This window comes from Lucilia sericata, unplaced genomic scaffold (genome assembly GCF_015586225.1).
Source record: "Lucilia sericata isolate MDLA Ls3-8-SP2 unplaced genomic scaffold, ASM1558622v1 Contig000066F_arrow, whole genome shotgun sequence".
NCBI lineage: Eukaryota > Metazoa > Arthropoda > Insecta > Diptera > Calliphoridae > Lucilia > Lucilia sericata.
Window position 1 is genome coordinate 296,845 of NW_023994100.1, and position 24,148 is coordinate 320,992.

The following is a 24,148-nucleotide window of genomic DNA, read 5'->3' on the forward strand; positions in this document are numbered from 1 at the left end:
CGTGCATTGATAACCGATAAATGATCTAAAATCGGCGTTAATGGAAAACCATTTAATGAAATATTATTTGTGAACATAAATTCCAAAGAGCAATTTTTTATTTATAAATATGTACATACATGTATGAATGTTAATTATTATTTTCTCTAAGATTTTTTTTTTTAAATTGTAATGAATTCCTGTTAAGTTAGTTATTTTTAGTTTGTTCAAATAACATCTTTAAGAATTAAATCATATTATTTTAATGTATTTTTTATAAAAAATATACGAATTCCTGTTCATTTTGTTATTTTTAGTTTTGTTTTAAAAACAAATTTAACAAGTAAGAGTTCTATATTCGGCTGTGCCGAATCTTATATACCCTTAATATGATGTGTTAAAAAACAGTCAGTACGAATTTTATTACAAAAAATCAAAAAATACCAATTGTAAAACGGCAAGGCCTTTTAAAGACTGAAAAGGTGCCAAAAATCCCATTTTATACGTTCTAACTTAATCCGGGCTCTACATGCTTAATTTCATATTTCTAGGTTCAATATTATAGAAATTTCAAAAAGTACCTTTTGAAGAACGAAAAAGTACCAAAAAGTCCCCTTTTATAGAGTCCCACTTAATCCAGGCTCTACATAATTAATTTCATGTTTCTAGGTTCAATGTTATAGAAATATCAAAGAGTACCTTTTGTAGAACGAAAAAGTACCAAAAAGTCCCCTTTAATGTGTTCTCGCCTAATCCGTGTTCTACATACTTAATTTCATGTTTCTAGGTTCAATATTAGAGAAAATTCAAAAAGTACCTTTTGTAGAACGAAAAAGAACCAAAAAGTACCTTTTTATAGGTTCTTACCTAGTCAAGGCCCTAAATGCTAAATTTCATGTTTCAGGGTTCAATATTATAGAATATTCAAAAAGTCAATTTCTAGGTTCAATATAATAGAAAATTCAAAAATTACCTTTTGTAGAACAAAAAAGTACCAAAAAAGTCCCCTTTTATAGTTTATTACCTAGTCAAGGTCCTACATGCCAAATTTCATGTTTCTACGTTCAATATTATAGAAAATTCAAGAAGTACCTTTTGTAGAACCAAAAAGTACCAAAAAGTCCCTTTTGATAGGTTCTTACCTAGTCAAGGATCTACATGCTAAATTCCATGTTTCTAGGTTCAATATTATAGAAAATTCAAAAAGTACCTTTTGTAGAACGGAAAAGTACCAAAAAGGCCCCTTTTATGTGTTCTGGCCTAATCCAGGTTCTACACACTTAATTAAATGTTTCTAGGTTCAATATTAGAGAAAATTCAAAAGGTACCTTTTGTAGAACGAAAAAGTACCAAAAAGTCCCCTTTTATAGGTTCTTTCCTAATCAAGGCCCTACATGCTAAATTTCATGTATCTAGGTTCAATATTATAAAAAATTCAATAAGATTTGAAGATTTCTTTCGAAATATGTAGCGGATGTTAGCATTACATCTATAACTTCAGCGATATTTACCTGTATAAAGGTAATCATCCACATTCGCAGTCAAACTGACTATAATTAAGAATTTCAGTTGTTTTCGAATTATTTTGTTTTCATTTTCATTAGTAATGTTACATAAAAACATCTATAAGATTAATACTAATAAATATATTTTAATCGCTATTCTTAATAAATTAGCAGAAAATACTTATTTAATTCTCATTAAATCATTTATCCTAGAATTCCGACTTATTAGCACAGCATCTCTTTATGCAAAATTTCTAGAAGTTGCAATTTCACTTTTAATTTGAAATTAAATTTTGTGGACTTAATTTACTCCCACCAGATTTCTTAAAAATCGGAATGCTAAATATAGCCGCCTTCGTTTTTCATATAAGTACCGAAAGTGCTTTAACTAAAAAGTTCCTATAAAAATATTAACGGAAGGACGGACAAGATTTGATCGCCCCCAAAAAGTGAGTGAGAATCCATTATTTACGGTGTCAGATTGACTAGTTTAATTGACTGATTTAAATCAATATAATTTGAAACACATAGGACTTTTTGCTAAATCTTAAAACAATAAAGATATCGATAAATGCTTTTGTGTACATAAGTACAACCAGTAGAGGTACAAATTGCAATAATAATAAAAAAATTCCACATAGTACTAAAATTCAAAACAAGGGCGATATGCAGCCAAAATACAATCTGGCAACTTTTGATACACAACAACCTGACAAGAGTGTAAAGTGACAATTTTTATTGGCTGAAAAATTTGTAGGGCTTTCTTACAATCGTCTGAACTGAAAATTAACCTGTTGCTAAAAATTTTTTACTGTCAGTACATTACCAGTTCCGACAACACAAACTCTGACGACAGTCTATACATAGCTTTAGTGTTATTTTGTTATTACCAGGGAAACCAAAATATGCAAATGCATGTTTTTTGTGGTGCGTCGTATGGACTCATGGATAAGATATTTACACGTTTCAGACCAATTTAAGAATTTTGGCATCGATTTGTTAGAGCATATTTTACCCATAAGAGCATAATTTTGCATGATTTGACTTTTGTAGCATATTTAAGGCATATTTTCGAGTTTTTAGAGCATATTTTATTCTTTTAGTGCATATTTTGAAGTTTTTCGCTTTTTTTCATTTTTGTACATTTTTAATTTTCTTTTCAAAACTTTATTTAAAAAAAATCAAATTTAATTTTTTTTATTTTTTTTTTTTTAATTTTTTAGCCTATTTTACAATTTTGAAAAAAATTATTTTCTTTGTAGAACTTGAAAACTGCAAAAATACATTAGTCTCATGAAAACCAATGTTATATTTTTTATTCAATAAAGCATTAAATTTTAAATCGGACATAAAACCGATTACTTTGGATATCATGACACCAATCCATTTTTATCGTTTAAAAAACTAGTATTGATAACACTGTAAGTATGTCAAAAAGACACAGAAAAACGCCGAGACACCTAAACTTAATTTTGGGTCGTAGAATCTAGTGGCTTACTCCGTTTTGAAAATTTAGGTCAAAATCGGGAGATATTGTGTTTTAAAGTATGAAATGTTTATGAGGTGATTTTTAAATTTTTAAATTTTTGAAAAAAGTTTTCGCGCATAGACATACGAACTAATTATAAAAAGCTAAATATATGTATATGCATAATAAATTCATAATTTTCTATGCGGGAAAGTTTTTTTAATTTAAATAATCAAAAAACACCTCAGAAACAGTGTAAACTTTAAAATCCAATATCTCCCGATTTTGACCTAACTTTTCAAAACGGAGTATGCCACTATATTCTACGACCGAAAATTAAGTTCACGTGTTTCGGCGTTTTTCTGTGTCTTTTTGAAAGTTGAAATTTTACTTACAGTGTTATTATTGGATTTTATGACAACACCGATTAAAATGTCAGTTTAGAAGCTATGAATACAATTGGAAGAAATATGTCAAACTTTGTCGTTTGAAATATGTTTTTTGGGGACCAAATGGCTTCATGTTGTTTATTGGTTATCTGAACGTAAAACAGAGTTCTATTAAACTAGTTCTTCAAACTATCAGATGAATCTATTATAAAAAATCTAGTAGGATGAAATATGTATGACATTAAATATTTATTATTTCATTACAATTTCAGTCTTTTTAAGCTTTTCAATGTTAAAATATAATTTAAAATAATTATTTTTGGAGCATATTTTTTAAATTTTAAGAGCATATTTTGAGTTTTTTACGCCATATTTAAAGCGCTTAAAACACTTTTTTAGAGCATGTTTTCGGTTTCCCTGGTTATTACATTGAATTTGATACAGAATTAAAGATATTCGCAAACAACTAAATTTTATGATATCGTTTAGCGAACAGTGATTTGTTATTCCTTTGTGTTACTTACATTAAACTATCAAAAATTTCACATTAATTTTATTGAGTTTTAAAGTAAAACGATAAACTAGCAATTATATACAACTTACCGAACTTCTTGTTTCTGTAAAATTACTTAAGTCTGGAGTAATTGATGCGCGTCCACGTTTTCCACGACCTTTGGAACTGCGAGCATCTAAGTCTTCAGTAGGGGAGTCACAAAATCTAAGCAAAAAAAAAATAAAACTTCTTTGAATTCCTTTTAGTTCATAAGTTAATAGAAATATTTTGAATTAAAAATACAGAAAAATCCTTATTTTTTACAACTGAATGGAATGCATTTTCGAGTCTGTTATTACGAAGAAATTACAATATCAGTTTATTAAATAACTTATATAAATAAAATTTTCGTCATCCACGTCTCCGTTAGTAGAAGTGTGTATAGACTATATTTTAAAAATATATGTATATTTTTTTAGTGTTTAATCTTAAAAGAATTTTAAAAAATAAATTTTATTTCTATAGACTACTTTTTATTTTGATGGATTATATCCAAAGATCAAAAACAAAATTCACTTGTACTTACACAACAACTTACATTTCAATGACTACTACATGTCATCTGCATCACTTTTAAGTGCATATAATCTGATACGTGAGTACTTAATTTTAGGCATTTACCATTATGTGTTAACAACAGTTTTTTTTTTCAGGAACCGAAAATAATTGTTATTTTTTTTCTTATACTTATGGGCAATTTTGGATGAAATTTGCACCAAGGTTAGTACTATTGGATATTAGTTCAGACACAAAGAACGGTCAGGAACTGCCGATTTTGGTCATACAGAGTTTTATGTAAATGAGTGTAACTTTACACCTATTGGTTCTAGCAGTTCAGATAGTTATTTCTTCATTGGGTTAATTTTTTTCATCAGAAAGCTTATACAATTTCCTTTAAGGGCTTTAAAGTCCCATAATGGGGATGCGAGGTGGATATCTATCAAAAAATTATTTTTTAACTCAAGAATAAAATTTTTTCACTTAATTTTACCTTATTTTTTCAAAATGGACGTGTTTGTTGTTGTTGTTGTTCTTTTTTTTTTTTTTTTTTTTGCTCAAATGATTTCAGATAATTTTTTCGACATGAAATTCCCATATATATTAATTTTTAATGTAATAACACTATTGACACTCAAAAACACTCATTACGCTATATAATGCATTTTATAGACCTAGATGAGTAGAAGATCATTTTACCATTTTTAGAATCTTCAATATACCCTAAAATAAGAAGATATTGAAAAAAAAAAAAACGAAAAAATTATATCTCAAAATTTTCTTAACCGATTTCATACTTTTCAACTGTTTTGAAAAGATTTTCCTTTGTCCTTTTTAAAAAGTATACACACTTTTATATATTTTACGGAAATGTGTCAAATATTTAGATCTAAATACAAATTTTTATATATATATTTTTTTTAAATTTTTACGATTCACAATAATTTTTGACCCACACTTTATTAGAAAACATATTTTTTAAATATTTTTTTATTTTAGCCCACATTTTTTATCAATTGTGGTCTAAAATTAATCTATTGGAATAAGGCCTACAGGCCTACAGTAATGTTATTTTTTAACGTTATCAAGTGATTGAGCTTCTTATCTTGCCGAGATATAGAGTTGCCCAAGTCCATTTCGAAGAAACTGTTCTTAAGATTTGACTATAATATGCTCACAGAGTGTTCACTAGACCTTTTTGAATAAATTTCCAGTAGGTTCCCCACACCTAACGTTAAAAATTTGATACATACGAAGAGTCAACTAAACCAAAACTTCAATCTTTCACAAACATGTTTAAAAGAATGGACATTTTTTTTAAATTTTAGTATTAAATTTTGTATTTTTAGCTCATATTTAGGTAGTTGGTCAGATGAGTCACATACGAAGAGTCAACTAAACCAAAACTTCAATCTTTCACAAACATGTTTAGTGTTTTCTCATAGTGGATAGACGTGTTTAAAATCGCTCTCACGAGAAAATAACATTGTGAACATAAATTCTTAATAAAATTATAAAGAAAGATAAGTAACAGCGAATGGACTCTAATTAAATACATACTTATATATATTTTTTAAATATTAAAAATACATTTAAATTAAATAAATTTTCGTTTTTGTTAATGCAATTATTAACAATAACAAATTGTAGCAAAACAAAAAGCATAAAGAAAAAAAAAGAATAAATAACAACAATACCTTCAATAAAGTGTAGTGTTTGTGTTATTGTGCATGAGTTTTTCTAACTCTTCAACAAGTGAAAGGAGGCTCAGTAGCAATGGAAAAAATGTATACTTTGTTATGAGCTCTCCAAACAACAACAACAATAATTATGATCCAAAATATCATAAAAACTATTTAAGTGTAAGAACAACAACAAACGAGAGTGCGCCAAAACAAAACAATTGTGTAGATAATAGCGAAAAATAAAAAATAAGTAAACAAACAACAGATTCAAAAACAACAACAAACGAGAGATCTCCTCTCTCATATGTGCCAAAACAAGAAAATGGTGTGGAAGACAACGAAAAATAAATAGATAAACAAACAACTGATTTAATGGTTGATGTAAATAGTAATGCTAATGTGAACAATATCACAAATAGTAATAATAACAATATTAACACTATAAAAACCATTAATAATAAGGAAAGTCACTCAAGCCCAATGTCAAAGAATACTGGTTCCATACCAAAAATACTCCAAATACATTGAGCTCGCATAAAACAGAAAAGATCCATACGGGAATGGACCGTTATGTCACTTATACAAAACGTAAGTCTAGCCCTTGGACTTCAAAATTGGAACCAAATCCAAAACAGGCGAAAACAAATACTGTAAGTCAAAATCGTTTTGCACTCCTTGATAACCAAGAAAGTGAAAAAGTACCATCCATGCCTTTAAAACACTACAAGCCACCTCCTCTGTATTTGCGCGAACCTACCACCAATCTATTGGTTAATAAGTTGTCCCAACTTGTAGGCAAAGAAAATTTCCACGTAGTCTCTCTACGCAAAGGAAACATTCAGGAAACAAAAAATACACCTTAATCAGAAAAGTCTTTTAGGACAATAGTTGATAGTTTTGATTCTGAGAAAAGAAATTATTACACGTATCAACTAAAAAGTGCAAAGGGTTTGACAGTACTCAAGTTACATTTACTTTAAGACGAGAAAATTGTCCTCCCGTACAGATAAACAATATAAAAATTCCTGAACAAAGCCATGTGAGATATCTTGGTATCCACCTTGATCGCCGCTTAACATGGACTCACCACATTGAAGCCAAGATTACACAGATAAAATTAAAGTCAGCTCAAATGTACTGGCTAATTGAACCACGGTCTGATCTAGACTTGGAGTACAAAGTGCTTTTGTACAAAACAGTTATAAAACCGATATGGCTATACGGCATTCAACTGTGGGGAACAGTCATGTTGAAAAAATACAAAGAAAGCAGTCAGCACTGTTAAGGTCAATAACAGGTGCCCCGTGGTACATTCGCAATAGTAATATTCATAGGGATCTCAATGTTCCCATAATACGCGAGGAGATCAAACTCTCATGTTTATCCTACATGTCGAAACTAATGGATCACTCAAATCCCCTTGCCAGGGAGTTCCTGTCATTTGAGGGTCATAGACGACTGAGAAGAACGGAAACATTGGATTTTGCCAGATAATCAAATTATCGAGAATTTTTGTTGAAATTGCAGCGGCAATAACAACGTTAGTTATAGTTTAGGTTAAGATTTTGATACTTATTGTAAATTTCTGTATAAGAAAGATTCAATAAAGAATAAATAAAATGACAAAAAATCTTTAAAAGCATGGACATTTTTTTTAAATTTTAGTATTAAATTTTGTATTTTTAGCTGATATTTAGGTAGTTGGTCAGATGAACTATTCGCCGTGCATATGTAAGTATCTCATGTGTTGAATGGCACCAACATAAAGTTGGAGGTCCACACTACGCGTTCTACGCTACTTCGCATTATACGCGGCTGTCAAAAAAATAGAATCAATGTTGTTGTGTGCTACAAGTTACAAACACAAACGCCTTGACGCGTAGAATGCTTAAAATAGATTCACTTTCTACTTTTGTAAGCATTAAAAGCGGCGCACGAATATGTCAGCTGATTTTGACAATTTATTTTTTATTTTTAATGTGTATTTATAAATTTTAATAAGCTAACTAGAACGAGTTAAGTTGTGAAAATATAAAAAAAATGAAGAAACGTTCTTCTTTAAATTAAGTAAAAAGTTACGCTTAGGAAGCGTATCATGTAACTTGATGCGTAGGATGCAAAGAAGATATGAAAAGCACGAAAAGTTTTGACATGAAGTAGTGTGGAAGAATTAATTAGATTCTCTAAATTTAAACACTATTTATTCAAAATATTCAAAATTTCATAAGGACACCCAATATTCATATGTTTTGTTTGAGACTAATATTTCTTAGTGTTATACACAGAATAACAAACCTGCTCCAGTGATGGTGGAGGTTATAATAAATCGGATTTTGAAATGATACAGAAGTTTTCCTTTCAGAAATCAATTTTTTTGAGGAGGTATTACAAAAGTACTTATAAATTTACGACAATTAATTTTATTTCTTAAAAAATAAAAATGTCTTGACCCAGATTTGAACCACTGATGTTCCACCTCTCATTTTTCTGTTCTACCCACAATACCACTGCCTTACTTCGTCCTTTAATAACTAATGACTTTCATATAAAAATACTATATTCCTTTCTGTGCGCATAAAAAAAACAGTTGCTAAATACCTTTTGTCAATTCTGATCTTGCTGAATTGCATAAAAAATTAAGCAGCTACGTTTTCTCAATGTGCGCATTTTTTTATCGCGCGTTAGTTCACAAAGAAAAGCAACAGTTATTAATGGTGCAGTGGTCAGGACATATAACCGGCAACTGTAAGGAACTAGGTTCAAAGCCAGTCTGCTGCTTGTAAAGTTTTTATTTTTTTTGTAATATAAAACAACTTTTTTATACCTATTTTATGGTTGGTATGTAAAATTATAGTCCGATTTTCCACATAGTTGATCCTTGTATATAAAGCTATATATCTTCCAAAATTCATTAGTTTATGTGCAGCAGTTTTTGTAAAAATTACAAAAACCAGTTGAAAAAGCTAGATTTTTTAGAGGTTGTCTGAAATTTTTATTTAAATCTTAAACCGATTTTGCTGTTTTTCAATACCAAACTGTACCGAATAATAATAAAGAATTTTCATTGCATCCTTTTAAAGTGAGCGTGTTTTACACAGACAGATAGATGGACGACCGGACATGACTAAATCGACTCAGAATTTCATAAGGATCAATAATATATAGTGATATGAAATTCAAAAAGCCCTAAGTTACAAAAAAATCAAAATCGACTTTTTGATTGATTATGATACACCGTATGAAAATACATGTTTCTGCTAAATTTTACACTCCTACAATTAAAATCAACGTCCCTATCAATGAAATTCTAAAATGTTATGTTTTAAAATTACCTTAAAATTCATGAAAATTTTAAAATTCTTTCGAATTTTTAACTTCGAAACTGTGAAATGTTATAAGTTGGCATCAATTAAAACAAAAATGGCACTTTTAGCGAATCCTTGTAATTTACCTTGTGCACACCGGCACGCCGCCGAGCGCATTGTTGAGCGTCATGGCGCCAAGCCCAGCAATACATTGTCCAAGGTCGAGAAATCGTCTCTTGATTGGACCAAAAATATCCTGGCAAGATAAAAGGAATCAGATCCTCCAGTCAACGCAGAAGTGACTAAGTCTGCTGCTTAGACGCCTAAACGGCAGAGATCCGAGGAAGAGTCGCCTTCTTTTTCGAATATTCAGCCGACGACTAAACGTCCCAAAAAGGCGCAAACTGTCGTCGTTAATAGGCCTTTCAGTGAGGTTGCCAAAAACCCACTGGTAAGGGCTATTATCGACTGAATGAGCGCTCTGCGTTACTCCTCAAGCTGGCGATTGATTCCCTTGGGGAAGTGTGGCCAGGTGCTTTGTTGGACGTGGTCCCGGTATGTGAAATCCCTCGCAGGAACCGTGGACCCACCATGGTAATGTTCGTGGACTGTCTATTAGAGGCTACAAACTTCTATATGCAAACTGCTCAGGTAATATAAGAGCCTGTATTTTGGCTAAGAACTGTTGCGGCTGCTTGGGCGTCTGGCAACTCCAAAATCTGGCTTCTAAGTAGCTACATGGCGCATGACTATGGCGACCATGGACTCCAAACCGCCTGGTCAGAAATATTGTGCGCGAAGCAGAAAGACGGCATATACCGCTAGGGCGTAGACGCCAACGCGCACCACACGGTCTGGGGTAGCTCAGATCTCAATATAAGAGGTGAGTCTCTATTAGATTTTCTATTAGATAATAACCTAGTAGTATTAAACAGAGGTTCAGAACCAACTTTCATCGTTGCGAATAGAAAGGTTGTGTGTGCAAACCATATTGATCTAGTTCAGGATTGGAAGGTCTCAAAGGAGTAATCCTTTTCTGATCATTGCTATGTAGAATTTGAAATAGTAGTTCAGGCAAAAATTGCGAAACTATTTCTCAACAGAAGAAAGACAAACTGGGAGGTCCATAAGTCGACCTTGACTAATATTCTTCCTTCTGCCCCGACTATCGAAAACAGAAGGGACATCGAAATAGCCGTAAATTGGATTTCAAGCTCCATTAGTGTTGCCACTAATAGGGCTTGTAAACCATCGAAAGGTAATCATAAGGGTAAGCCCCCTTGGTGGGATCCCGAAATTGCGAAAACCCGCAGGTTGTGTCGTAGATTATTTAACGAGGCAAAGAGATTTGGAATATGGTATCTTTATAAGTCAAAAGTTAATGAATCTAAGAATCGGGTACGTAGTGCGAAACGCCTGGAGAAAATTTTGTAGTTCTATAGAAGGTTCCTCAGATACAATTCGTCATCGTAAAATCCTGTCCAAATCCCCTTCTGTCCCAAGCTATATACAAAAAGTGGGCGGAAATAGGACTACAGGTAGTCAGGGGATACTGGAGCTTCTCCTGAATACTCATTTTCCCGGTTGCATTTCAACTGGTGAATCAATTACGCATGATCAGTATGGTGTAGAATTTGTAAACATTGCTGTGAATGTTAAGATAGACGATGACATCATCCGCTGGGCAATTAGGAGTTTCGACACCTATAAATCACCTGGCCCTGATGGCATTATTCCAGCGGTTCTACAAAATAATATAGATTTGATCATTCTTTGACTCTTAGTTAGACTTGATTTACTAGGTTTTAAAACGGTTGCATACGCTGACGATGTTGCGGTAGCGGTAACTGGTACGCATCTTGAGACTATGCCTCATAGATTAGAAGAAGCGCTGAAGATAATAAGTTCATGGAGCGTAAACTGTGGCCTCAGCGTTAACCCAGGAAAAACGGAATTTGTATTGTTTTCGGGCAAATACAAAATTCCTCAATTCTCTCTTCCGCGTCTAAACGGCGAGGTTCTCACGCTGTCGGATAATGCAAAATACTTAGGTGTTATTCTCGATATGAAGTTTTCTTGGGGTTTGAATATTATCTCTAGATCTTCAAAAGCTATTACGGCGTTATACGTTTGTAGAAAGGCTATTGGCCAGCATTGGGGTATTAACCTAAGAAATGTGGCATGAACTCGACAAATCATCCAACAGAAACACTCTCACGAAAGTTATGAGACAATCGGCTCTTTTCATAACAGGTGTTCTTAGGACGACACTCAGTAAAGCGTTGTTTGCAATTCTGAACTGGCTTCCTGTGGATCTCCTTGCTAAACAACTGGCAATGAATACTGCAGCCAGATTAAGTATCACAAATAGATGGATCTTTGGATCCAGAGGTCATGCAAAGATTGTAGATCTTCTCCCAAAAACAATATGGATATATGGATCCTCATAAAACATCCTTTATATTAGGGCTGAACAGAATACATCTGAGCACTCTGTTATCAGTTCATACTGGTCATTCAAAGTGGGGAAACCATGCAAGACGCGGTCTTCCATACAATGACTTTTCTAGGAGCTGCCAATATGAGGAAGAGGAGGAAACAATCACTCATTTTCTGTGTAATTGCCCGGCCCTTGAATCGATTCGTTATCAGGTACTTTTCTGATCTATCAGATCTATCAACTGTTCAACTTGAACGTATTTTCGCATTTCTAAAATTATCGAAATGGGTCTGTAATTAATCACACACTATGTTCTTCACTTCTCTATAGGCTCGTTACCATATTTATTTTATTTACTTTATTCTTTACTCTTTCAATATTATCTTTACTGTCTCTATCGTTTTTTTTTTCTCCTTTCAAATCTTGTTTCTTCCCAGACGTTACAAAGGGACCTGATAGGACCCAAGTAAAGCTATACTCGTGGTAGTATACAGTCTGCAGAACCTAACCTAACCTTGGTTACGGTGACCTAAATAATATAAATCTTACCTTAATGGCTAAAAGTCCTTAAATAAAATTAAGGAATTTTTTCCGTAACCTTTTCTTTCAAAAGAAGAAAATAACAATTATTTGCGATCCCTGCTTTTTATTATAGTTTTATTAAAATTTTTTAAACTGTGTTAGACTTATATACATAAATATCAAATTTAAAAATTATAATGAAGAGAAATATATTCTTTTTTCGTTCATAATAATTTAAAAAAGTCACCACGATCTATAAGGAATCGAAATACATATGTATGTGTAAAATTTATAGGGTTGGAAAATTATATATGTATGTATACTAGGGTGTGTCTAAAAAAAATTGAGTCGGTCACCCCTTACGATAACATTTCCAAAAAAAAAAAAAAAATTTTTTGCACGTCATTTTAAGACCGATCGTAACATATCAATATTTATGGCTTGACTGTAGCTATATTTCACTCTTACAAAATTTTTTAATTCGTCGTCATATTCTATGCGTGACTTCTGATATCTCGGATCCTTCCCCAAAATCTAAAATTGTGGCTATACTGGAATAAAGTACATTCAATTATATGAAATATTAGCTTTTAAAAAGCTCACTTTTATGCATAAACAGCTATATTAAAGGTATTTAAAAATACCTTCATAGTTCGAACTACAAACAATTAATTTACTAGGGATATTGGCGAAAACAATTTTTTTCAAAATAAGTTACAATACAAAAATTCCATCCTACCCCCTTATCTCTTCTTAACACAAGAAAGATAATTTTATTCAGCATTTATTTTATTAATAACAAAATCACGTACGTACATAAAAACCAGATACTGAAAATAACTGGGCCACATAACCAAAGTGATCGAATTGTGATTTATTTTTGTTTTTTTAAATAAATCACTCAGAATAACAGTTATAAAAAGATTTTTACTAAAATGGTTTAGTATAACCTTTACTACATTTGTTTTGTTACTTATGTTTTTGGCTGAGCACTTGGTTTTTGAATTCCTTTTTTCTCTTGCTTATATAAGAGTGGGAGAGTATATTGGTGTTGTTTGCTATGATTTCTGAAGATAGTTTGTGTGCATGTGTGTCCTAATCGTGTATTTACATTTGCGATTTATTGTTTTGCTTTTAAATATAAAAATCATAAGCCGACCAAAAATGTTTACAAAATAAAAATCAATTGTAGCTTATCAAAAAAAAACTAACATAGAGGTTTCTTTCTCTCAGAGATAAACTGCAAAAACACAATTATAAATAGTGATCACAGCAATTAACCTTATAAAAACAAAGTGGACCCGTTATTTTCAGTCTCTGATAAAAACTAAACATTTTATTTTATATTTATATTTATAAAATTCGATGAAAAATTAAAGAGTTATGCAAAGTTTTATAAAAATATTTAATGTTTTTGTCCATACAACTACTTATATGTTTCTCGTTTTTTTTTTTTTAACAATTTTAAAAAATGTTTATACTAATATTTATAAAATGTGATACATTTTTTTATGATAAACTAAAATTTCTTTTAGTTATATAAATAGTTACATATTTTTAAAGAAGTTCTTGAAATAGTTAAAACTAATAAAAAAAAAAGAATAATCGGTAATGGTCGACCATATTATACCAATTATGAGTATATATAAATTGTGATTTATACACTGAAAAAAATCCATGCCTAATATATACGAAAAATGTCGTACATTGTACGAATTTTTCGTTGTTGCGCACCACGAAATTATTTCGTAATATATACGAAATTGTTCATTTCAAAATAATTTTTCTAATTTTAGTTAAAAATTATTCTCCACACGAATTTTTAATTTTTTTATAAATTCGTGAATTATATTATACTCTTTCTTAAATTTTATAAAAATGTTATGTTTAATTTCGATAAAATTTAAGAAAAAAAATATTACGAAAGCATTTCGTACTGTCGTAAAAATAGGAAAGGGTTTTATTAAATAATATTTCGTATTATACACGAAATTTTTGTAAATATTACGAAATTTTTTTTTCGTAAAGTTGAGCATTGATTATTTTCAGTATTTACTATTATGTTTTGGGAAACATAATTTTTGACCTGATATTTTTGAGGTTTAACAAAAAAATCGAGAAAAATGCCTTTATAGGTAAGTATATAAATTAGATTGTTTAAAAGCCAAGATATTGAGCTTTTTTATTAAGGTATAATATGTAAGCCAGTGTTGGACATACCATAGAGGAGAAAATCCTTGAGACCGGCCGTAGGCCGGCTATTTAGGAGATCTTTACTGAGCAAAGAAAGCCTTGTAAACAAAAAATATTTTTTAAATGTCCAACCCTGTCTTAAGCTTACTAAACATATACAGTGAATAAATTAAGTAATTTGCCTATGTAAAATTTTATAAATTTTAAGAATAAACTATGTCTGAACAATTATTTTTAGCAAAGATATTAATTAACGAGAAAATGTGTACGTATTGTTAATTTTTTAAGTCAATAAAGAATTTTGCTTTTTAGGTTTTTTGTTACTTTAAACAATAAACGAAAACTGCATTACAGAAATCCCATCTATTTGGAGAGTACTGTGTGAATTTTATTTGCAATTGTATAATATTGATTCTTATTCAACAAAGCTAACACTTAGTACCATCCTAGCCACTCTAAGTATGGGGACATCACCGTATACCACTATAGGACTATTACATGCTAAAATCTTGATTTTCTACCTCATATTTTGAAACTTTTATTTTATGAATAAAATGAAGTAGGCGTATTTGGATTGGGATAGTTATTGGGTCCTAAATATATATAAGTGTATGTATTAGCTGAAAATATTGCTTTTGTGGACCTTAGGTGATTATAACCGCCTCTGTTTGTAAATATCTAAATTAAGTATTTTTCCTGTACCACACGACAGTTCACTTTATATTGGTTCCAAGCAACCTAAGGTCTGTTTAGAAGTCTAAATTTAAACATAGTGTTCTTCCTACTTCGTATATGGACTTTGGATAAGATAAATGAGGAGTTTAATGGTTTTCCTTGGATACAAGCCGCTCCCCTTTGATAGTTAAAGATTTTGAAAATTTTCTAATAATTCTTTGGTAGTTAAAGTTTTTGAAAATTTTCTAATAATTCTTTTGGTCATTTCATCAATTACTCTATTTAATATTCTTTAATGATATTGATTAAACATCTCATAACACTGTAAGTATGTCAAAAAGACACAGAAAAACGCCGAGACACCTAAACTTAATTTTGGGTCGTAGAATCTACTCCGTTTTGAAAAGTTGGGTCAAAATCGGGAAATTTATAATAGAATTATATAGAAACTTTTTCCGATTTCTTTTAGATGAAAAAAAAGTCGGGTCAAAATATATATTTTCCGGAAAAAAACCAAAGTCGGTCCATATTTTAGTATCATGTTATATATCATTGGAAAGGTATTTTTAATACCTTTAATTGATGTATAAATTTTTATTGTAAACAAAACAGTTTTCGAGATAAAGACAAAAATGTATTAAGCTTTGGAGACCCGCCCACTCGAAAGTAGGCGTTGCCGACAAAAAAAATGTCACTAAAACCGACTTGTTCCTTCATTTTCAAAAAAAAATGTTTTCAACTGTTTTTCCTGGCAAATTAAATGTTTGTTGTGAGAACGGTTGAATATTTGAATATTTTTAAATATTTATAAAACACCGTGCAACAGTCATTTTCACACATAAAAAAATCTATGTGTGCAGGAAACTGTGGACAATTAGAATTAACTCAATCAATTTTTCATAACCCTTGTAGGTTAGGTTATTGAGGCAGTCTTCCGACTCAATTGGGTCCTAATGGTCCCGTTGTGATACCCTATAGAGGATCCTGCAAAAGAAAACCAACCTATGGGACATTACATGTCCGTGATTAACATGGTATTAAACCAGCCAGAGGCACGAATGAACGATTCTATCTTATGTATGTCTATATTAGATAGAGCCGCAAGTTCATGCAATATTGGACTGCCTAGAAACTCAGTCCTGATATTAGCTAATGCAGGGCAGAGGCAGAGAAAGTATTCTACAGTTTCCTCTTCGTCCTCAATAGTCATTGTATGGAAGATTTAGTCTTCTTGCACCTATAGTACAGTGCCCTGTTAGGATGGCTACCAGTATATGTAGTCTCATCCTTGGAAGCCCCACCAAACAGAAAGATCTTAGCTCATCATAGAGAAGCCAGGTCATTCTTGATGTAGAGCAATATGTCAATGATGACCATCTGGTCTGAACAGACCCATAGAGTTCATGCTGAATAAAAGCCTTACAGCATGAAAGCGGAACGCCAACTAGTGCGTCAGTGTCCCCTAAGTGACGGCGGGACACTGACGGGAGTTCGTCCGCTTTTCTTTTTCTGGGAATATTAGAATGACCCGGTACCCAGAGTAGTTCCAGGCACGAATTGTTCGCCATCTCGTCAAGAGACACCGGACATTCGCGAACCAGTCTGGATGTCGTGTAGACACCAGTTAGAGACTTTATAGCAGGTTTACTGTCCGTACAAATTCGGATATTAACATTGCATATCCTATAGTACCTCATCCAGTTTACCGCTCTTTTTATAGCTGAGATTTCAGCCTGTAGGATGCTGCAGTTATCGTTCAGCTTAAAACATACCGCTTTGTTTAAGCGGGGAATAAAGAAACCACCACCCACGCCTGTAGTGGACTTATATCCGTCCGTAAAGATGTCAAGTGTTTCACCTTCTGAGAAGGGTGGTACATTTGACATCCTAACTGTGAATCTTTTGTCCGGAAGGAGCGTGGGAGAGCAGTAATCTATATTGTCGGGGATGTTAGTCGTACTCCCCAGGATAGAAGCATGACCATGTCGGTTTGGCTTCCATATTCCGGCAGCATGAAGCCTAACTGCCGAGTTTAATGCCAGTTGCCTAGCCATCAGATCGGCAGGCAACCAGTGCATAAGTGTGAACAACGCCTGTGACAGCGTACTTCTAATCGCACCAGTGATCATTAGTGCAGAAGCTCGCATTATTCCTTCAGTAGGATTGCAGTAGGTGGATTTTTCCAAAGTTTTCCACCAGACAAGCGCTCCATACATCAGAATAGGCTTTATGACCATGTCGAAGATCCATTTTGCAGTCTTGAGACTAATTCCCCAACGATAGATGCCTTGATGTTTTGATTCCATAGTAGTTTAGAATCAAGAATGATACCTAAGTATTTTGCACTGTCAGAGAGTTTAAGCTCTACCCCATTCAGGCGAGGAAGAGGAAAGGAGGGAATCTTGTATCTATTCGAGAATAGGATAAGTTCGGTCTTCCCAGGATTGACTGAGACCACTGTTGTAGCTCCATCGACTCAGTCGGCTCAGTGATTGTTGCAGGCATTGTGAGATGGTGGTTAGATGCTTGCCAGAGACCGCAACGTCATCCGCATATGTGATATTCTTGCACTTCATGGAATCGAGTTCCATGAGTAATGAGTTAATGGCAATATTCCATAGAAGAGGTGATAAGACTCCTCCTTGTGGAGCGCCACGTTTTGCCATCCTGTAAACAGTGGCATTTCCCATGGTAGAAATTATGACTCGATTAGTCAAAAGCCTACTAATAAATTGGGAGATCGGCTGGGTAACACCCAGCCTAGCCAGTTCCAATAAAATTAATTCTGATAGTACATTATTAAAGGCCCCTTCAATACCAAGGAAGGCCACTAATGCATATTCCTTGTACTCGAGGGATTTTTCGACAAAACTTACGAGTGAGTGTGCAGTTTCAACAGATCTACCTTTCATGTAGACATGTTGAGATGCAGATAAACGGTCAGAATCGATCGTGCTTCTAATGTGCAGATCGATAATCCTTTCCAAGGTTTTCAAGAGAAAGGATGACAGACTGATTGGCCTGAAATCTTTCGGTTTTGTATGAGAGGCTTTTCCCCCTTTGGGGATAAAGACCACCGTGCATCTGGTCCAAGATTCAGGAATGTAGGACCATTTAAGACAGGCCGAGTAGATTCTAGTCAGCCAGGGGATTATGACATCCTCATTGTGCTGGAGATCAGCAGGTATTATACCATCGGGACCCGGTGATTTATACGGGTCAAAGCTCTTGAGAGCCCATTTCAGCTTATCCTCATTAATGAGATTGTTTGCCTCCATGCGCGTATCAGAGAGTTCCTCGGAGCTCTCCCATGAGAGGCGAGTTTCCAGGAAAATGGGCGTCAAGGAGGACTTCTAGAGTCTCCTTACCGCAAGTTGTCCATGAGCCACAGTCCTTTTGGGTGTAGCTAGGAACAACCGTCGATGTAGACAATATTTTCCGCAAGCGGCTTGTCTCAGAAGATCCCTCCACGCCGCTACAGAAGGATAATTAAGACTAGCGTTTTGCATTCCTGACCAGGTTTTTGAACCTGTTCATTGAGGCTTTAGTCGTTTGGGCTCGTTAAACAATCTGCGACACGCTTTGCGAGTGTCTGCTAGTTCAGAGGACCACCATGGTGGTTTACTTTTGCCTTTACATACCTTTGGTCTGCAAGATTCCGAGATTGCTCTGTCGAACGCATTTGTAAGTACGTTAGTCCTTGTAAAAGGACCCACAGTGGGGCAGAATGGAAATTTTTTGGAAATAAATCTGGCATTTCTAAACGGCTGATCCGATCGGGATAAAATTTGGCGTGAGCGTAGCCAAGGAGTATTCGAGTTTAAGTTTTGAAGATGAACCCTGCAGATGCCCCAGGGACGGCGCTGTGGCGGCTCAAAGTAGGGTACCTACGACATGTAAAATTTTTAAACTCGTGCCATTTTTTTGTTTTTCACCCAAATACAAAGATTTTTATACTTTGTGAAAGCGCTCGACGAGATCTTGAAAAAACATGCTTGGACATACTACTTATCTCTTATAATATCCGAGTTATAGGCATTTAAAAATTTAGTGATACAAAATTTACCATACCTTGGTCCGCCTTTTTTTGAATACCGGGCGTAATTTTGGACCAAATGGACTCAATTTTTTCTTGTTAGTTAGACAACAAAATTTCCAATAATATACAAAAAATTTCAGATCAATATTGTTTACAGATCCAAAAATATACGTTTTTTAATTTAAAAATTCAAAAAATTTTAGATTTTTGGCGTTTTTTTGCCAAAAATGTGTCTTAACTCTTTTATTAATAAAATAAAATTTTCTTTAAGAACATATAACAATTTTATAGTTTTCTAAAAGGTATCTTTACGCAGAACGCTTTGGCGTAAAAAACTTGTCCTATTTTTTGAAAATGTTGCCACTGCGTCCTTCCGAATATGACATATTTTTTATCAAAACTTCAACTTTGGGCGACATGTTCTAAAATCCCAAAGCTGGGATCAGAAAACTGAAAGCAGTTTTGGAAACCTCAATATGTTTTCTATTTACTCCAAAAGTATTTTCCCAGCCCTGAAAGAAATGTGGACCCTATGGGCAAAAAAGTAAAAAATCCCATTTTTGGGATTTTCATTCCTATTTTTGGGAATTGCGGGATGCCCTTTGACCTTTTCAACTTTTGCATATTCTTATTTGAAATGACAAATTTAACAAGCGTTGAAAATTTCATTGAGTTTTGTTCATAAATAAAGATTTTGTCATATATTACATATTTGTTTAATTTCTAAAACTATGATTTATATCAAAATTTTAATAGGATCGCAGATAGCTACAACAATTTAGTCCATATTTATCCCTTAATATCATTTTTTAGTTAGATATGGAAATTCTCGACCCTTTACAAAAAATTTCAAGCCAATATCTCAATTACATTCAAAAATATGTTCATTTAAACCTGTGTCCTTTAATTTCATCTTTTTCATATTTTAGTATTAAGTATGACAGAACATATTTAAATCTTATATTTACCTATTTTCTATTTGTTTGCTTATCCTTATAATTGAAAGGGTCTATTATGCTTAAATTTTCAAAAATTTATAATTATTTTTTACCTAAATTTTTTCGACAGATCATTTCGTTCTGTTTCGTTTATGATCATGTAGGTAAAAATATACAGGTAATGATAATTTCGATTCATTCACTAATAAGAAATATCAATGACTGAATTACAGGTTATAGTAATATAGTCCTAAATGTTAATAGGTAGACAATTCGTAATTTTTTACTTTGGAATACCTGTATCGGAAATGACAAGAATTGGTATATAAGTAAACTTCTCAGATTTTAAGTACCATATTTAATAAATCTACAATGAAGATTACATTAAAGTACGAAGAGTTGTGTTCCGTTTTATGGAGTATATCTTCAAAAGGGCCAGAAAGAATTGAAGACATTTCAAATTATATAAAAACTACATATAGTAGAAAAGTAGACAAAACAGGCATATCAAAAATTGAAAACTTTTTGATGTAAAAAGTAAGTCTGTGGATGGAAATCAAGAGAAATTTCGATTAAAATTTTGTAGTTGGATGGAAACTACTACGGAAATCTCAACTTACAACACATCAACAGGAGCGCCTTGCAAGTCATACGAAGACTTATGTTCAAGGTAAAAAAAAAGAGGGTCACACAAAAACTTTTTTGAATCTCAAGTGAGGATATTGCTGATACATTTAACGAAATGCTGAAAAAGGAAAACCAACCTATGGATGTCGTACATATTGCAACTATTCTTCCTAATGCATCACCAAAACGACTTAAGCGAATTGTGGAAAGTATACCAACTCCAACATCATAATCAAATTTTACTGAAGAGGAAGCAATAGCGCTTATGTTGGAACTGGGTCTCAGTCGAAATAAGTACTAAATATTAAGGAAAGCTCTGCATGAAAAAGGACACAATATATTACCATCATACAAGGCGATCCAGGACAAAAAACAAACTATCCTACTAAATCAACAAAAAATAATGAAGAATTGAAAGAACTGAGAGCTGCGGAAAAAAGCAGAATCCAAGAAGAATTTAAAGTTCAGATGGGATTAAACATCGACAAACCACTTTCAAGTTGCGGTAGTACAAATGACGGTAATACGGCGAGAAGATTTTTTCGTGATTTTGAAATTACTTCAAAAATAACTTGAATCGACAAGGAGTTGCTTCGAAGAGTTAACACTATTTTAATGGCACTGAATAGTAAACATAAAATTAATGGAAATCGATTTGGGGAATACACATCTGAAATTTCTAAATTACTTGTATCTCTGTATCCATGGAGGGAACTAACACCAACAGTACACAAAGTATTGTGTCATGGTCAAATAATAATTGAATCGAATATTCTTCCACTTGGAGAGTTAACAGAAGAAGCCCAGGAAGCGAGGAAGCGAGATTTTAACCATGTTCAACTATTCAGCTCAAGAAAATGCTCCAGGCAATCACAGAATGAAGATATTTTTAATAGTTTACTTCTATCTTCTGATCCTGTTCTTTCAACTATGCGAAAAAGATGGATTTGTTATGAAACTCTATCATCTCAAAACAAGGAAGATTTAAAGGACTTATACTACCTTCTGGATATGTATACCGATATGACAGATTATTTTATAGAAAATAAGTAGTGTTAGGAATTAACTATATAAGTAGGTTGTAAGAATTAATTGTATTATGTTTAAGATAAACAGTTCAAATAAAAAAAGCTATTATACTAACTGATGATATTGTATTAAATTGTGTTTTATATTTCGGTGGGCGGGAAAGGTAATTTGTGTGGGGTGATTTAGGTGTTGTTGTGCGTGGCTCATAATAAAATTATATTTTTTTTATTGTATATACAATATTATAATAAAATAATTAACTAAATAATTTTTAAAAATTGTCCAAATATTTTATTCAACACCAAATGTATGTTCTGTCATACTTAATACTAAAATATGAAAAAGATGAAATTAAAGGACACAGGTTTAAATGAACATATTTTTGAATGTAATTGAGATATTGGCCTGAAATTTTTTGTAAAGGGTCGAGAATTTCCATATCTAACTAAAAAATGATATTAAGGGATAAATATGGACTAAATTGTTGTAGCTATCTGCGATCCTATTAAAATTTTGATATAAATCATAGTTTTAGAAATTAAACAAATATGTAATATATGACAAAATCTTTATTTATGAACAAAACTCAATGAAATTTTCAACGCTTGTTAAATTTGTCATTTCAAATAAGAATATGCAAAAAAAAAATTGAAAAGGTCAAAGGGCATCCCGCAATTCCCAAAAATAGGAATGAAAATCCCAAAAATGGGATTTTTTACTTTTTTGCCCATAGGGTCCACATTTCTTTCAGGGCTGGGAAAATACTTTTGGAGTAAATAGAAAACATATTGAGGTTTCCAAAACTGCTTTCAGTTTTCTGATCCCAGCTTTGGGATTTTAGAACATGTCGCCCAAAGTTGAAGTTTTGATAAAAAATAGGTCATATTCGGAAGGACGCAGTGGCAACATTTTCAAAAAATAGGACAAGTTTTTTACGCCAAAGCGTTCTGCGTAAAGATACCTTTTAGAAAACTATAAAATTGTTATATGTTCTTAAAGAAAATTTTATTTTATTAATAAAAGAGTTAAGACACATTTTTGGCAAAAAAAACGCCAAAAATCTAAAATTTTTTGAATTTTTAAATTAAAAAACGTATATTTTTGGATCTGTAAACGATATTGATCTGAAATTTTTTGTATATTATTGGAAATTTTGTTGTCTAACAACAGGAAAAAATTGAGTTCATTTGGTCCAAAATTACGCCCGGTATTCTAAAAAAGGCGGACCAAGGTATGGTAAATTTTGTATCACTAAATTTTTAAATGCCTATAACTCGGATATTATAAGAGATAAGTAGTATGTCCAAGCAAGTTTTTTCAAGATCTCGTCGAGCGCTTTCACAAAATATAAAAATCTTTGTATTTGGGTGAAAAACAAAAAAATGGCACGAGTTTAAAAATTTTACATGTCGTAGGTACCCCACTTTGAGCCGCCACAGCGCCGTCCCTGGGGCATCTGCAGGGTTCATCTTCAAAACTTAAACTCGAATACTCCTTGGCTACGCTCACGCCAAATTTTATCCCGATCGGATCAGCCGTTTAGAAATGCCAGATTTATTTCCAAAAAATTTCCATTCTGCCCCACTGTGGGACCTTAAATTGTAAGGACCTACAATTTCAAAAGATGAAATTCTAAATGTATATAAAAAATTTGGTATTAATATCAACTAAAGCTGAAAACCTCTGCTTTAAGCAATGTTATATATTTCAATTCATGAGGATTAAAAAAAGGAAGCTTAAAATAAAATAGTTACAAAATTGTGTTTTGGAAAGTGAGACCATTTTTAAATTTAACTTAATTTTCGATTTTTTGTCTGAGTCATATAAATAATATGGATAGAATGTACAGATTCCCAGCTATTATTTGATACCAATATTAGCATCATACATCACATATAAATATTTAAAATATTCATTTGAAATTGTAAGTCCTTTAGGCCCAATCTTTAGGTGAAAGATTAACGATTAAATTAAAATTAATCTTCGAAAGTTGCCTTTGAGTACTCAATTAGTTAATTTTGTTTGCAATTTTAAGCGCCTAATGGAGGTGGTTTAAACTTAAGCATGAAATGCAAAAGTGTAAACAGCTCATGCAAAAAAATTAATACAATTTTTATAAATATAAACATTAAAATGTTCTATTTATTGATTAGTAAAAATTAAACACACTTATCAAGTTATTGCCTAACAACAATTGAATATTTTTTAGTTTCAAAAACCAAGTTCTAGTACATTTTCAATGTGGCTTATCATGTTCTTGAAACAAAAAAATATATATAAATTTTATTTTCAATACGAAATTT

General features: G+C 32.2%; 1 protein-coding gene across 3 annotated transcripts in view; it reads right to left on the minus strand.

Annotated features, from left to right (window-relative positions):
• The window catches only part of LOC119616296 (zinc finger protein 608), a 426,494-nt gene that overhangs the window by 271,748 nt on the left and 130,598 nt on the right, over nt 1-24,148 (minus strand). For all 3 annotated transcript variants that reach the window (XM_037972641.1, XM_037972639.1, XM_037972640.1), the window contains one exon: nt 3,945-4,059. In XM_037972641.1, the coding sequence (XP_037828569.1) occupies nt 3,945-4,059 (115 nt within the window). The remainder of the gene's footprint in view (nt 1-3,944; nt 4,060-24,148) is intronic.